Genomic DNA, 17,896 nt, shown 5'->3' on the forward strand with positions numbered 1-17,896 from the left:
TTACACCACACTACATTACACTACACTACAATACATTACACTACACTACACTACATTACACTACACTACATTACACTACATTGCACTACACTACATTACACTTCACTACACTATACCACAAAACACTACATTACATTACACTTCACTATACTTCACTTCACTACACTACACTACACTTCACTACACTACATTACGTTAAACTACATTACATTACACTTCACTACACTACACTACACTTCACTACACTATACTACACTACACTACATTACATTACATTACAATACACTACACTATACTACACTACACTACACTACATTACGTTACACTACATTACACTACACTACATTACATTACAATACACTACACTTCACTACACTACATTACGTTACACTACACTTCACTACACTACATTACATTACACTACATTACACTACACTACACTACATTACATTACATTACACTTCACTACACTACATTACATTACATTACATTACATTACACTACATTACACTAAATTACACTACATTACACTACATTACATTACACTTCACTTCACTACACTACGCTACACTACACTACATTACATTACACTTCACTTCACTACACTACACTACACTACACTACATTACATTACACTCCATTACACTACACTACATTACATTACACTTCACTTTACTACACTACACTACACTTCACTACACTACACTACACTACATTACACTACATTACACTACATTACATTACACTACACTACACTACATTACACTACACTACACTACATTACATTACACTCCATTACACTACACTACATTACATTACACTTCACTTTACTACACTACACTACACTACACTTCACTACACTACACTACACTACATTACACTACATTACATTACACTTCACTACACTACATTACACTACACTACACTACATTACATTACACTCCATTACACTACACTACATTACATTACACTTCACTTTACTACACTACACTACACTTCACTACACTACACTACACTACATTACACTACATTACATTACACTACACTACACTACATTACATTACACTACATTACACTACACTACTTTACATTACATTTCACTTCACTACACTACACTACACTTCACTACACTATATTAAATTACACTAATACACTACACTACACTACACTACATTACACTACATTAAACTACACTACACTACATTACACTACACTACATTACACTACACTATATTACGTTACACTACACTACATTACACTACACTACACTACATTACACTACATTACACTACACTATATTATACTACACTACACTACATTAAACTACATTACACTACACTACACTACATTACATTACACTTCACTTCACTACACTTCACTACACTACACTACACTACATTACACTTCACTACATTACGTTACACTACACTAAATTACACTTCACTACATTACATTACGCTTCACTACACTTCACTTCACTATACTATACTACACTACACTACACTACATTACATTACATTACATTACACTACATTACACTACACTACATTACACTACACTATACTACATTACATTACACTACATTACACTACACTACATTACACGACACTACATTACATTACACTTCACTACATTACATTACATTACACTACATTAAACTATACTACATTACACTACATTACATTACACTTCACTACACTTCACTACACTACACTACACTACATTACATTACACTTCACTAAACTTCACTACATTACGTTACACTACATTACATTTCACTACATTTCACTACACTTCACTACACTACATTACGTTACATTACACCACACTTCACTACACTACATTACGTTACACTACACTTTATGTTACACTACATTACATTACGCTTCACTACACTTCACTACATTACGTTACACTACATTACATTACACTTCACTACACTTCATTACACTACATTACGTTACACTACATTACATTACGCTTCACTACACTTCACTACATTACTTTACACTACATTATATTACACTTCACTACACTTCACTTCACTACACTATACTACACTACACTACACTACACTACACTACATTACACTTCACTACATTACATTACATTACACTACATTACACTATACTACATTACACTACATTACATTACACTTCACTACACTTCACTTCACTACACTACACTACACTACACTACACTTCACTTCACTTCACTACATTACACTACACTACATTACATTACACTTCACTACACAACACTACAATTCACTTCACTTCACTACACTACACTAAACTACATTACGATACACTACATTACACTTCACTTCACTACATTACATTACACTACACTACATTACACTACACTACACTACATTACACTTCACTACATTACATTACATTACACTTCACTACACTTCACTTCACGACACTACACTACACTACACTACACTACACTACACTTCACTACACTTCACTTCACTACACTACATTACACTACATTACATTACACTTCACTAAACTTCACTACATTACGTTACACTACATTACACTTCACTACATTTCACTACACTTCACTACACTACATTACGTTACATTACACCACACTTCACTACACTACATTACGTTACACTACACTACATTACGTTACACTACATTACATTACGCTTCACTACACTTCACTTCACTACACTTCACTTCACTACACTATACTACACTACACTTCACTACATTACGTTACACTACATTACATTACACTTCACTACACTTCACTTCACTACACTATACTACACTACACTACACTACATTACATTACATTACACTAGACTACATTACACTATACTACACTACACTACACTACAATACATTACATTACACTTCACTTCACTACATTACATTACACTACATTACACTACACTACATTACACTACACTACATTACATTACACTTCACTACATTACACTACATTACACTATACTACATTACACTACATTACATTACACTTCACTACACTTCACTTCATACACTACACTACACTACACTACACTACATTACACTTCACTACATTACACTACATTACATTACACTTCACTACACTTCACTACATTACATTACACTACATTACACTATACTACATTACACTACACTTCACTACACTTCACTACACTACATTACACTACACTACATTACATTACACTTCACTTCACTACACTACACTACATTACACTTCACTACACTTCACTACACTACGTTACACTCAACCCGATATCACGGCAAGACGTGAACATGTGACGATTAACCATGCTGGGAGACGTGAAGATGTCATGATTTCATCCCTTCAAACGTGACAGTTACACGGTATTGTTAACCCATGTTAACCATTGGATAAATAACCGGAAATGCAAAGCAAATGCTACCCCGACGGTCGGTTGTTATTGTCAATATTAATATAATAATGATTTATTTTGTAATAGTCACACTCGATTACGCCAATTTTCTTGTTGCCCCAGCTGGTCGACACCTCTTTTAGCAGAAACAAAGGCTACATTATTGATGCGTGTTGATGTGGAATTAACGGACGTGACGTTGTGCGATTGAGTTGCCAGGCAACAGCTTCGGTTCATGTTAATTTACAAACTCTTCAACTACAACCGTAGTTATATTTAAAAGCATGTTAGAAGGCCTCACGAAATACTTTAATGCAAATTCAAATGTAAATGTGAAGGAATGTGTGTATAACAAAATACATCGGTCAGAAACGAAACCGGAAACAGACGTAGGCAAGATCCTCAGCGGTTAGTGCTAGATCGTATATCTCCTGGGTTTTGGGCGGCGGAAGTGACGTAATCGTGGATGAGAAATCGGCAAGTTTTGCAGCAACTGACAGTTCATCTGGTAGTAAAAGTAGACACATTTAATTTAATTTAGCATGGGCTCTTCGCAACTATGGAGTCCTACAGGAATCCGGAGGACAGTGAACAGGAGTGAGAGGGAGCACACTCCTAAAAAAATCTCCCCCCTTTTTTTAAATAAACCTCGTACTGTGTGTGTCACTTGTAATCCAAAATCAAATGCACTCGTGGCTTTCTGAGTGTTAAATCCCATCTGTGCTTTTCTTATTGTGAGATGTCATTTAAAAAAAATATTGGTATTGCTGTCCTCCAAAAGTTATGAATTCTCAAAATATTTTATGATATTTCTGTGGAAAGATTCTGTATTTATGCTCGTCTCTTGTCCTGGGTGGCAGGTTACGTCACTTCCGCCTAAAACCCAGGAGGTATACGATCTAGCACTAACCATCCTCAGCTCAATGATTGGATGGTTAGCCGCAATGCATGCTGGGATTTGGCCTTTATGTGATGGGAATTCTGAAAACGTTTTTTAAAAATAAAATAATACTTTATTCCGAGTGTGCTTGCTTTTTTCTTTGAAAGTCATCATTTAACGGCATTGTAATACACGGTTCGGCTGCATTAAATATGACATATCTGCCGTAGTTCTCTATTTATAGAGCCCTGCTGAGAAGACTATAGACAAACAGGAGAACTGCCGCCAAAACTGAAAACGTGCCGTGGATCATAAATATATAAGCAATTAAACAGCATCTTACATTTCTTTTCCCACAATACGTCTCCTGCAGTATCAACACTAATTCGGCTGACTTTTAAATTTGATCCAATTGGTAGATAGGCTGTATTTACACCATAACGGTGCAGAGCTGATAGAAAGGGACACCTGGTGGTTATAGCACGTTATTGAATTGTATTATTTTATTATTAGATATTAATAGGAGGATGTGCAAAACAGACAAACTAATAAGGCTTAATTTAAGCATTAAAGAGTACTTTAGGTTAAGGTCTTCTTTTGAATAAGAAAAAAGCATTGTATTCTATTAACTGTAAAGCACTTACTCATCACTGTACCCTGTATGCCAAGGCAGGTCTGCCTTCACTAACTGTACGGAGGCTCAGTCATTGGTACATGTTAATTTACAAAGCCATGTTGGGTAAACTACCTTTTTATATTTGCTCTCTGATGTCTCGACAAACTGAAAGTACTTATTGCCTGAGATCTCATGATGTGGTTTTATTAAATGTGCCAAGTGCTAGGACTATCTTAGGGAAGAAAGCTTTTTGTTGTGCAGCTCCACTAACTTGGAACAGTCTGCAAACATGTTTAAAACAACCTGATCTCACCAGAATGCGTGACTCCTCCACGACTCCTTAACACCGCATTGCGTGGTGGAGTCACGGAATCTTTTATCTTTGCGTGTCGGCACCACGCAAACAACCCCAATGTAAGGTGAATGAGGCTCCTTTGTCGTGGTGCACACACACCATTTCTACAACTTCCAGCACTGAGCTTTTATTCTATAAAACGTTTTTAAAATCTACTTTATAGCTTGTAGTAACTCACGGCAGGCTTCTTTTATTTTATTTGTATTCATAATAATTTTTATTTTTCGTCAGAATGTATTATGGTGCATTATTTACCAATGTTTGTTCTCAGAAAACGGTGCATTTTTATTAAATTAGTTATTTTATAAGGAAGGCCAGAGCTTCAGCTGTGTCAAATAGATTGTTCCCTTTAGTTTCCGTTATTTAAAAGACAATTACATTCATATTTGATCATTAATAGTAATAATAATCATTTTTTTTATAACAACGATAAACCAGAAGAAGATGCCGTCGTTACCACGGCAACGTTATGTCGCGCTTGACGGCATTGACGTAGCCACGTGAGGTTGCCCACGATCAAGTCCCTTTAATTCATTTCATCTCACAACGGACTACAGTAAGTATCTAAAATCAAGGGGAGTTTATTTCTTTAAAACACGAAATGATATTACTTTTATTTATTCCAATGTAGCACAGTCTCTATAGCGTTTCATTCCTGGATGTTATGTTGAGTTTTGTAGTGTGTTTAGCTTTTACAATAGGCTACGCGCAAGCTAGCTGCCACGTTCAGCTAGCCTCCGGCTTTCCGGTCAAAGTTTGTAGCTGGGTAGCATTTATAGTTTATACAGCTAAATGACATTAGCTGTCCCCGGCACAGTAGGATAGTGGAGGTGCTTGCTAGAAAAATATGTTTCAATGCTTGTATTTGCCCATGTGTTATAAAGACAGCTTTCAACACAGAATTGTAATAGTGGAATCGGCGATGGAGTGGAACAAAAATGTGGACCTGGAGTTTTTCCAGAAGATTTGACTGGCCAGTGGGGACATTGGGATTGTTACATTGTAGAATTAAAAATATATAGTAGAAGATATAAGATATATAAATTATACTAAATTATTATAGAGTAATGCACAGATTAATTATTATTGCACTCTCTTTATTTTGTGTATTGTTTGTATATTGTGTCTGTATTGTTTGTATGCCATGTCCCTCATAATATAACAATATTCACAGTATAAATTATACTAAATTATTATTGCATAATAGAGTAATGCACCGATGTTACTGTTATTCTAAATAATCCTAATCATGTTTTTATTTTTCCTGTTTGACAGCTTCTTTACAACTCTTATCACCAACACACACATATCCACACACACACACACACACACACACACACACACACACACACACACACACACACACACACACACACACACATATAAAACCAACGGCACTTTTAAGAGCCACTCTCTCTCACTGTCTCTCTTTCTATCACTCTCTCACTTTCTCTTTCAATCACTCTCTCACCTTCTCTTTTTCAATCACTCTCTCACTTTCTCTTTCAATCACTCACTCACCTTCTCTTTTTCAATCACTCTCTCTCACTTTCTCTTTTAATCACTCACTTTCTCTTTGTATGCCATGTCCCTCAACCATGAAGTGAGGATCTTTGAGGATCCCAATGAGGCCAGGATGCACATTGATAAGCGAGGCTCTTGTCCATGAGGCCAGGGTGAGGCTTTTCATGATAAGCAAATACCCAAGTCTGTAATATAATCATTGCTATTGCTTTTTATTGATGTAATGTAAAGGGTCCGTTAGACCTTTTTATGCAACCGTTAAATAATTGCTCAAATATAAGTGCTGCTGTCTTATGTTGTATTACAACTTTGTTGTTGATCTCAACCTCTGAAAAAATATAGGCTACTGAAACCCCTGCCATCCCTCCGAAAAAGAAAAGAAAAAGCAGGAAGAGACCCCTTTCTAATCCAGTGGTCACACGCAGACGTGAGAGACAACGGGAAACTCAACGCTCCGCATCAGGTTTGTTCTTTACTATATCATGATTTCTAAATCTAAGAATAAAGATAATTTATAACAAAGTTATTTTGGTGTACACAGTAAGAAATTATGTAATGTAAAGATACCTCTTGACAAATCTGTTGCAATGTTTAAAACATTTTCAAATTAAATCAAGATATTGTAAGAGCCTGTGACTGATAATCCTTGCTTGTGTTGTATTTTTGAACTTGTGTACCTCGATTTGGATAAAAGTATGGCAAATGTAAATTGTCATTGTGATGCTGTGGTAATATGTTGAGTTTCATTACCTGCAGTCCTTACAGAGCATTTTCATATTACAATTAATTGGTGTAATTTTAGATTGATTGAAGGGTTAAGCAAAAATGAGTGTCTCTGCAGCTTCACAAGCCAGAAGAGACGATCCTGTGCATGAGGAAGGCCTTCAGCTAGAACATCAAGAGTTCGGTAGTCTTGGTGAGTATATTGATTATAACAGCAGTTGACTGGCACTACAGTTTTTCCCAATTTTTCAATTTTTATACTCATCTAGTTAATCATAATAAAGTATTGAGTGTTGACTGTTTCATGACAAGTGAATGCATATCTGGTATAAGTATCACTTGCTAATATTGCTTTGGATGCATATAATGATTCATAGCATGTCGCTATTATTAGTCCGCATATATTTTTCCAACTCAAAAGTGTTTCAGTATACTACCTTAATATCCATCATACCAGTTGTAGGGTGTCTTAACAGCTGTTTTATTTTTTAGAAACGTATCTCCAAGAGTTAAGAGACACCCTAACTGCAGTCCAGGTCCTGGAGGCAACAGACGGAACGGTTTCTGCCTGGGCACAAAGGCAGCTTCTCACAGATGTGAGAATGAAAACTGCTAGGCCAATGCTTTTTAATGCAAAACTTTCAGCTGAGAGAATAGCCATTCAGAAGTGCCACAGATGCTGTGCAGAAGAAGCGGCTATTAGGTGCCTGGACTGTGTTCCACTGGACATGGAGTTCCTCTGTGCAACCTGTGACATTGAGGCCCACAAGAGGAATATCTTCCATGACAGAGAGGCTGTGTTCAATGGATTTCTGGAGCCCATTCCCCCTACAACTGCTGTGGTGGTGGATGAAAATGGCCAGCCTCAGTTTTGTGAACAAATTATGTAAAGATTAACATTACATTACAATGTCCCATTATAGTGTAGTTCCCAAAATTAAGTGTGAATGTGAAGTGTACATAGCTGATTGAAAAAAGTATGATTGGTTTTGACTAGGGCTGCAAGATATGTGGAAATTATGCAAAATGTTATTGAATATCTTGATAATCTGGAGAATTAAGGAAAAACTGTAAATACACCCTTCCTAACTTATTTTCTATATTGCAGTATGTCAACTGCCTGTTCCTACTCCAAGGTCAATCTGTGAATGCTCTGATGACGTCACAGTTACTCCTTGGAAGCATATTTCTGTGGTCACCATCAATGGTATGTTGTTCTGAAAGCCCTTCTTTTTGTACAAGTAGTATTGTACAGCAGAGTTTTACCACTTTGTGCAACGCAAAGATTTTTATCACCTGGTCATTTTCAGACAACACCCAAATGCCATGTCAAATAGCTAATATATCATATATGCACATCTATGTATAAAATACAATATGTTAAGGCAAACTCACAGTTTGATGACCGAAATACCTTTACTTTGTCCATTTGTTCACAGGACGATACAATGTCATGAAGGTGACAGCAACAGCCATGTCCAGGCAGGCATTTCTGAAAATGTTGGAGCACAGATCTGTTCAAGCTGGACGGGTAAATCTGCCTGAATCACACGGAAACATACAAAAAACAATATCATATTACTGTATACCATATCATTAATTGTTGGCATTGCTTTCAAAACATTTACTAATCCACTTTTTTTAAATCAATATTCAGACAGGTAGTATCTGTGCTGATACATTTCAGCGAAGCTTCTTCGAGTTTTGCTTCTGTCAGTACAAACAAGAGGATATGTGCCAGGTCCATCACTTTGTTTGTCCAGCATGTTCTCCAGACATGTTGGCTGTCTGCTGTGATGGAAACCGCAAGCATTACCGCTTTTCCAAGTCAAAAGGGTAGGTATGGTATTAATGAAAATGATAACGAACACACCGCAAATACAAATAGTAGCCCTTGGGGTTGTGTTTGAGTAGCCATAACAGACATTAAAACAAATCATAGTAATGTAGTGCTTTGTGATTTTTATTATTGACTTGTATGTTAACTTATCATGGACAGGACTGAGGAGCCGCCAATCTATGAGGGCTTGTTCCTGGCCAAGGATGAGGAAGTCGCAACATTTGTTGACCTTGTCAGAGGCAACATGAAAAGTGTACGTTTTTTTTCTTATTAAGATAGTTGCAGTTACACCTGTGGTGTTCTTTTTTATATATGTCAAAACTTGTGTGTAATAAACTGACTTTATAGGGAAATGACAGTGCCGTCTGTGGAGAGAGATGTCAAAAAGGTCTGGTGCCCAGATAGACGAGGAGGGCATTCGAGTGGCAGTTTGCAGGTATGTATTTGTAAGTGTGTCTGTGTGTGTATATGTGTTTGGTTCTTGAGTCCTGTCTCATTATTTCAGTTTTAATAGCAATCAAAGTCTAAGTCTTTGTAAGAATTGGAAGCATTAAACACTTTTGATGGTGAAGCGGAATTTATCCATCATTTGTAGCATCCAAGTGTTTTTTTTGTTATAGCCACCTAGATGACAGAGATGAGTGCTTAAGCCAGGCCTTGCTGTGTCAGTTTATTATTAACCACTAGATTTTCTTCTGATTAATCAGACATGGGTTTCTCTTACGAGGACTGAACCACTTCCGTGGAGAAATATACGCTTACCCAATGTTTCTCCAAAAAGAGATGTCGAAGAAGGCAAATGTTGACTTCTTCTGTATGGATGTAACATGCAGGTAATCCTCACTGTCATATTGCACATCCACAACAATGTTTAAAATGGCCTATGCCTCAGCAGTCATTTTAGATGATATTGATATTGTCACAAAATGCTGCTCCTGCTTCTTAGGTACTGGCCATACCTTAACAAAATAGCCGAGGGATTACCGGAGCTTCTGCCGTTGACCGAAATGAGGCCATTTCTTAGCGTGATGCATGCTAAAGCCCATACAGCAACATGCGAGGTACATAACATCTTTAATGCAAAGGATTTTTAAATGTTGTGCATGGCATGCCTTATTGGATATCAAACACTTCTAAGGAAATGCTACATAACACTACTTGCGCTGTTTTGCAGGTGAGATGGGGTGACAGAAGTCAGGACGGAGCAGGAAACACAGTGGGAGAGGAAGTAGAGCAGGTATGTTATTAATGGCATTATTGTAACTGTATGGTTGAAGAAGTCTTAATAGAAAGCAGTACAAATAGGTATGTGTCATCTCAGTGACAAGCCTGTTGATTAGTTGAAAGCATATCTTTTATGTCTGAGTTAAAATGAAAGATAGGCAGTTCATATGTTCAGCAACACTACATGCATGCATATTGTAGGAAGTCAGTACACAAGTTTTCAACCTTCATCAAGTTTTAGCCCACAGATATGTCAAAGTAAGGGCAAATTACAATTGTCTTCTCATCTGACATTACATATTTATGAAGGATGTCTGCAATGTAACCTCATAGCTATATACATGATGTTCTCCCTTATCCACACTTCCTCTTGCAAGTCAGATGGTGTCATGTAATGTTTCAACTGTTCTTCTGAAGGTCTTGTACTGAAAACTGGTGTTCTTTGCATTATGGTGTTGCATGGTGCTTTTGGTGATGGTGATTTTCTTTTTTTTGTAAAGATCACAGAGAAGGCAAAGGTGGAAGCTGCCAGCTTCAGCGACTTCAAAAAGGAGCACAACTTTGATCAGGAGACCATACAGCAGTGGGTGTATGATGTCAGGCAATGGGCGGTCACAGGTAAGACATACCAAAGGTTTTCCATATATACATCTGTTCATTACTGTAAGTTAAGACACACAATATAAGTTGGCCATATGTTGAAACTGAGACTGTCACTGATTGTATCTCTTCTCCAATTGTTTTTTTGCAACTATTTAGAGAGAGTCTACGCCCCAGGGTGTACTGAAGGACTGAGGGTGGATATTGAGAACATCACCCTCACTCTTTTGCGAAGGAAGCAAGATCTGTATCGTTAGCATGGTTTGTTGTCAAACGTAGTTATTGAAATTACCTTTCGAAAACAACAAAAACATTCTGGCACCATGACACAGTTTTGTTTCCGTTTCACTTTGCAGACAGCAACCAGACAAGGCAAAGGAAGAGGAAGAGAATGAGAGAGCTGAAGAAGAAGCTTCGCGAAAAAGTTGTGCAATACAACACAGGAGTGCAGGAAGAACAGATCGACGAGGAGTTGGCTTGCAGTCTGACAGAGGGCTACATCCTGCCATGGGAGAGGCATGCAAATGGTAGGATAATTGCTAGTTTGGCTTGTTGTTTTTTTAGTCTATACCAAAATATGAAAGAACCAATGCTATCGCTACAAAGATTTGTGTCTCAGAAATGAAAATCATTCTGTAATAATATAATATATGAATAAATATTCCTTGTCCACTACTCCATTCCTTTCCTCAACCTAAAGGCAACACCTTCAGGTTGAAGAGGTCTGTCTTTGACCAGGTAATGCTGGTCAGACGTTTGGAGGAGGAGCAGAGCATCCTGGTGAAAGAGATGTCGCAGCACATCATGTTCCTTCTGAAGGAAGTGCAAGAAGTGGAAGCACTCAGAGGACAGACTTTGGAGGGCATCAAAACCAGCAGTATGTCTGAGATCTTAACATTTGAATATTTTCATCACCTCTTCAACACATTGCTTGTCTTACATAAGTAGAACACATCTGTCACTGTGTCAGGCTGAAGTGAAATAATCAATTACTGAAACTATTCATTATCAAGATCATAATCGATTATTTTCTGTCTATTGACTATTTGTTAAGCACTATATAAGCATTAATCAACATGTCCCATTTGGCACCCGATATATAGTAACATCCTTCAGTTTAACATGGATTTACCTATTTTGTAGTGTTTTTACATATGCAGCATTGTACAATGCAAAGAGATTTGCAATTGTCATGGTTTGTTTACATTCAGCCCTTTTTCTGTGTGATTATTCCTCGACAGATTTCGGTGACCTGACAGAGGATGCTGCACATGGGCTCAAGAGTGTCCTCAGTCGGAGGTGGCACTTCCTCAAAAGCCAACACAAACAGGCTGTACATGCGTACAGCGGTGTAGCCGCTTTGGAATGCCATGATCTTCAATTACAGCAGGACATTGAGGAGTCGGATGGCAATGGCTACACTAGCCCTGAGTCTGAGGAAGAAGACCTGTAAAGGTTTCTGCCAAGCAACACAGAGGCACTGGAGAGCTCTTTCACAAGCGACGTGTCACGTCCACATGCTGGTGCACGCCATAATAATGACAAAACACATTTAAAACACACTTAAAGACATACAAAATAAAGACAGAATGCAGCGGCTCGTCTGGTCTTCAACCTTCCAAAACATTCCCACACCACGCCGCTCCTCCGCTCCCTTCACTGGCTTCCAGTAACTGCCAGAATCCACTTCAAGACAATGGTACTTGCGTACCATGCTGCGAATGGATCTGGCCCTTCCTACATCCAGGACATGGTTAAACCGTACACCCCAGCATGTGCACTCCACTCTGCATCGGCCAAACAGCACGCTGCACCCGCACTGCGAGGGGGACCCAAGTTCCCATCAGCAAAAACACGTGGGTTTGCTATCCTGGCTCCAAAATGGTGGAATGAGCTCCCCATTGAAATCAGGACAGCAGAAAGCTTACACATCTTCCGGCGCAGACTGAAAACGTATCTCTTTAGACTATAATTATTAACAAAGAATTACTAACAAAGAATTACTAACAAAGTACTAACAAAGGGCTGGCTTATCTAAAGCCAGTTGAGTAGCAGTTTAAATGTTTTGGTTCTATGAAACCTGATGTACTTATATGATTCTGTTTTCTTCAAGTTTGTATCTTCCTGGTCGAATGCACTTATTGTAAGTCGCTTTGGATAAAAGCGTCAGCTAAATGCAATGTAATGTAATGCAGTGGCGGCTGGTGGAAAATATTTTTGGTGGGGCTGTTGATACAGATGTAGCACTGAATTTCAGACTCCAGCTTATAGCTTCCTGCCTACGACCTGCCTAAGACCAGTATAGAGGAATGTTCAGCCCTCCCACTATTTTCCAAGAGGGCGTTGCCAGATTTTCAATTTCAGGTTTTAACCAGGAGATGGCGCTTCATTCACAAATACAGAAAGACAAGTTTCATGGACTTTCAGTCAAGAGCATTTGAACACATCAATATTTTAGATCAACTAAAGTATATCTAATCTTGTAATTCAATAATATATAGTCTTTATATATTAAATTTATATTTATTTATATTAAATAATCATAATTATAATGTAAATGTTTACATTACACTTCTTTATTTGTTATGCTCATACTTTTACCTTTACAATCGTTTGCTTTAATATGCAGTATATTTGTTGTATATTTTTGTGTTTGCTTCCTCCTGCTCCCTTTCGGACACATACTGTATGATTTATTATTATTATGAATATGAAGATATTATTAAGATAAGATAAGATAAGATGTTACTTTATTGATTGAACATTTTAGTTTAGAATGTACTGTCCCACGGTAATTCAGAAGGCTCACAGGTCACATTCCGACCATTATTTAAAACAATAGGTGCTTTCACACCGTCTACAGTTTGATTTGTATAGAGGAGGGGTCTGCAACCTTTTTGACCAAAAGAGCCATTTTGCTCCTTTTTCCCCAAACATTTTTTGTCTGGAGCCGCAAAACATATTTCATAGCTTGATAGCTAATAAAGTTGTATTTATTGTTATATCAGACAAAAACTACAGTTTTTTTGCATTTATTAGGCTATTTATTAGATTATATAAAACTGCTAACCTCTAATAAGAAGCAAAGAACTCCTATAAGGAGAATTACAAATAATACACAGGCCTACTTTAAAATAAATTAAACACAGCACTTGGGGAGTCCTCTGCACATTTGAAGGGAAAAAAAAAATTATTAAAATGTGCCCACTTCGAAATAAATAAAACATATAGCTGCACCCTAAAAAGAGTTAAAGGTAGGGTAGGTAAGAATGGAGAAACCAGCTCGAGTGCGCTACAATTTGAAAATACACAACCGGAAAAAATCTGCCTCTTCCTTCAGACTTTCTTACAGAGTCCCTCCTCCAACACACACGAACACGCATCATCAATGAGGCCACGAGATAAGTTTGTGCACAGATGGAAGGCTGACAGGCAGTTAGGCCATCCAGTTATTTTAGCCGGGCCTGCTAAAATGATTGGTCGTGCTTTTTACAGCGCTACGGCTTCCAGAGATTAATTTTTGTATGTATTTATTGTCAAAGCATTTAATATATTCATTGCTATCGGGACGTTAAGAGCATTCCATGGAATATAACAAAAAGTGTTTTCTGAAATAAATGACATACCCCATTGAATTATGACTGAAGATTGTCAGCTGTCTTCCTCACCCGTGTTGTTCCTCGATACGTAAAGGCTGCAGCACCTTTGACAACTTCTCTCTACATATCAAACATACCGGTAAACCAGCATCGTTTGCTGTGAAAGCATATAACTCTGTCCACACAGAATTAAATCCTGTGTTCCTCCGGTACTTTTCTTTGATTTATCCATAGTTCGCTCATCGAGCCGGGGGTCCCCGCGCGAGCACCTCCAAGAAAAGGCGCTCGTGCGGGACCGTAGCAGGATGTGACGCATATTTTAGTTGACCTAATTAAAACCGTTTTGTTTTTGATTTATGTGTCACAGTATCACCTCAAAATACAAGATACGAAACATTTTCAACCATGCAACAAAATATAAATAGTCCTACAAATACTTTTATTTTATTTTCTTCTTATTTTTGTCTAAGCTCAAGGGAGCCAGAGCAGAGGGCTTAAAGGGCCGCATGCGGCCCGTGGGCTGCGGGTTGCCGACCCCTGGTATAGAGGGACCTCTGTGGCTGAATGGCCAGATTAGGTGTGACACATTTATCATAGGTGATCAGAGCTAACTGCCTGCCGTCAGATTTCATTTAAAAAACAGATCAGATTTTAAGACTACTTCAGCGCTCATAAAGAATGATAAGAATAAGAATAATGCGTATTGAACTGGTTTCATTAATTAGTGAGTTTATTTAACACAAGAACCGCCAATCGGGTCAATTTGTGTGATGTGTGTTGTGTGTGTGCAATGTAACTTTTTTTCAATAAAATATTAAAGTCTCCCAGTCCCTGACTTTTCCTGAAAGTGTGTTATGTAGCACCCTATTTTGTTAAAAATTGCATTCTAATAGCGGGATTTGACGGGTTTAGGTAGGCCTATACAAAAACCTCTGGCGGTTCCAGTGTTAATGTAATTAGTAGAAGCCCTTTTTTATCAGTAACGAATTTAGCAGTTGAACATAAAAGTCAACTAACTGAGGGTCACTTGCAATGACAGTGTTGTGTCTAACTGTAAGCTTGTCACTCAGAGTAACCTACCGTTAATTTAGCTGCTGGAAAAGAAAGATCAGGGGGGGAGGGGGGGAGAGAGCTGTGGTTGATTGGCCATTAGCTGTGTAAATACACAGCTGAGAGCTGCCGTTTCATTCAGACTGTTTAAAAAACGGTAACAACGGACTATTTTTCTTAGCGGATGCATGTCAATTTAAATCAATACATACAACTATTTTTTAAATCAATACAACTATTTTTTAAATCAATAAAAACATTTTCTAAATCCATAAAAGCATTTAAATGAATATTGGGAGTCATGTCGTTACTTTGTTGAGAATGTGGCCGTGTAATAAGTGGGATAATTTGCAGCGACTTGTTCCTTATGGGGAAAATAACACCCGTCATGTGTGTGTAGAGGTGTGTGTGGTTAAAACACTTTCATGAAGTGAAGGAGGTTTTCCTTCTATAAAACAGCTGTGGGCAGCAGTGAGTGTCACGGACATGAATTCATAGATCAAGGCAGACTGGTGCACACACTCTCCTGTCCTGCCAGGCGACACGCCCGTTCTAAGCCGTGTCCCTCACTCCTCACATCCCAAGCTGCATCCCCACAAGTGTATTATGTTGTTACATCGTTTCAGATGTTATGTTTCAGTTGTGCTCTGTCTATGTTCAGTGATGCAAACTTGTCACCTTTCGGCGAAATTCGCCGTTTTGAATCCAAAATAGGTCGTTTCTGTGATTCATGTAGATCTGCAATACAAATATTTTTGGGGTATGGGGGGTCTGGGACTTTTGGAGATTTGGAGGATGTTTAAAACCAACCTCGTCTCCGCGTGTCGTTTGATAAACTGGGTAAATTGGTAAAAAGGAAGGGATTAAGAAACACCAGAATGCAAGTGAAACAATAATCTTGTTTTAATGATACAAGGTAACAATACAAATACAAAGGAATCACGAAGCACTCTGCAGAGTACTCCGGGCTCAGGTTCTACCACGTGTGAGACAGGTCTCAGGAACGGCCGGTCAAAAACAAGAGCGCGAACCAAAGGAGAACACAGGCTTTCATACTAAAACACAGGAGGAGGTGTGTGCGTGCTTTCCCCCAGAGGTCATCTTATTGGGAGAGACCAACACATGGCCTGTCGCACCCAATCAGTGCGACACAGCAGAAGAAACCCGGAAACAAAAAGTCTCTTTCAGTTTGACGAAGACCAGACACCTTTTGGTGTCTGGTACGAACCTGCTCTAAACAACAAGTTTCCTTATCTTATTTCACATCTTGTAGCCAGCACACACACATCCCCTTTATGGCCCTTTGTCCATCTTCCCGCCTCAGGCTGCCACACACAAGTTACAAGTATGTTTTAAGATATAGTTGTTATAGTTGGCTAAATATACGTAATACATGTTAATTACTTTCATATCAATAATAACGAGGAACACATTACCTATGCTCTTAAGCAGTATTAGAGATGCTTTTCAAATAGTCAAACTTCACACAGGCCTAATATAGAGAACACACTCATTTGTCCTACCGCCTTTCCATTTGTTTGAGCTATCGTTCACATCTTTACTTCAATTAAAAAGGTTTCACATTGTATATTTCCAGCTTCCTTTACACATACTGTTATTATTCATACAAAGTAACCAACCACACACATCTATTGAAAACAAGTAGATTTCCCTGATAATTGACATGCTGAAAATGCTCTCTCGTCCCTATCATAAAAGCTGCTTCCATTTCATAGAGTAATAAAAAATGTTTAAGCTAATTTCTCCACAATGTTTGTAGCCATTTAGTACCCACACATGAAAGAATAAGAACAGAGGTATAGTTGAACAGTAATCATGCAGCACATATATTTACTGCAATGAAAACACACATATTTGCCCCAAGCATGTTGTAACGCACACTCTTCTTTTACGAGGGAAACATTCCAGAGTCTTGGAGCTATCCCCAAATTAGGATGTCCCCTGCTCCCATCCTTCTCTAAACACAAAGACTTCACCTCAATATATTGGGGAGGGAAAATATACTTTGTCCCTTCAAATTTAACACACATGAATATATATAAGGTGACATTAAAATGAATATACCAGATTGAACTTTCC

The 17,896-nt window shown here is 38.0% G+C and overlaps 1 protein-coding gene and 1 long non-coding RNA gene across 2 annotated transcripts; one reads left to right on the plus strand and one right to left on the minus strand.

The window, feature by feature from the left end:
- Positions 1-6,201: 6,201 nt before the first annotated feature.
- Positions 6,202-6,845, minus strand: LOC307015417. Its single transcript, XR_013801520.1, has 2 exons — positions 6,758-6,845; positions 6,202-6,707 (listed from the first exon to the last, which is right to left on the minus strand). It is a non-coding gene; the product is annotated as an uncharacterized lncRNA (long non-coding RNA).
- Positions 6,701-15,569, plus strand: LOC307015416 (uncharacterized protein). Its single transcript, XM_079643997.1, has 17 exons — positions 6,701-6,912; positions 7,103-7,223; positions 7,602-7,676; positions 7,976-8,365; positions 8,592-8,690; positions 8,923-9,014; positions 9,141-9,319; positions 9,483-9,576; positions 9,672-9,759; positions 10,031-10,156; positions 10,270-10,384; positions 10,498-10,560; positions 11,048-11,165; positions 11,307-11,408; positions 11,504-11,674; positions 11,848-12,024; positions 12,389-15,569. Exons 1-9 carry the CDS (start codon positions 6,862-6,864, stop codon positions 9,726-9,728), a joined length of 1,158 nt encoding a protein of 385 aa, XP_079500123.1. The 5' UTR covers positions 6,701-6,861; the 3' UTR covers positions 9,729-9,759; positions 10,031-10,156; positions 10,270-10,384; positions 10,498-10,560; positions 11,048-11,165; positions 11,307-11,408; positions 11,504-11,674; positions 11,848-12,024; positions 12,389-15,569.
- The last annotated feature ends 2,327 nt before the right edge of the window (positions 15,570-17,896 follow it).

This window comes from Notothenia rossii (genome assembly GCF_949606895.1).
Source record: "Notothenia rossii genome assembly, chromosome: 8".
NCBI classification, from domain to species: domain Eukaryota; kingdom Metazoa; phylum Chordata; class Actinopteri; order Perciformes; family Nototheniidae; genus Notothenia; species Notothenia rossii.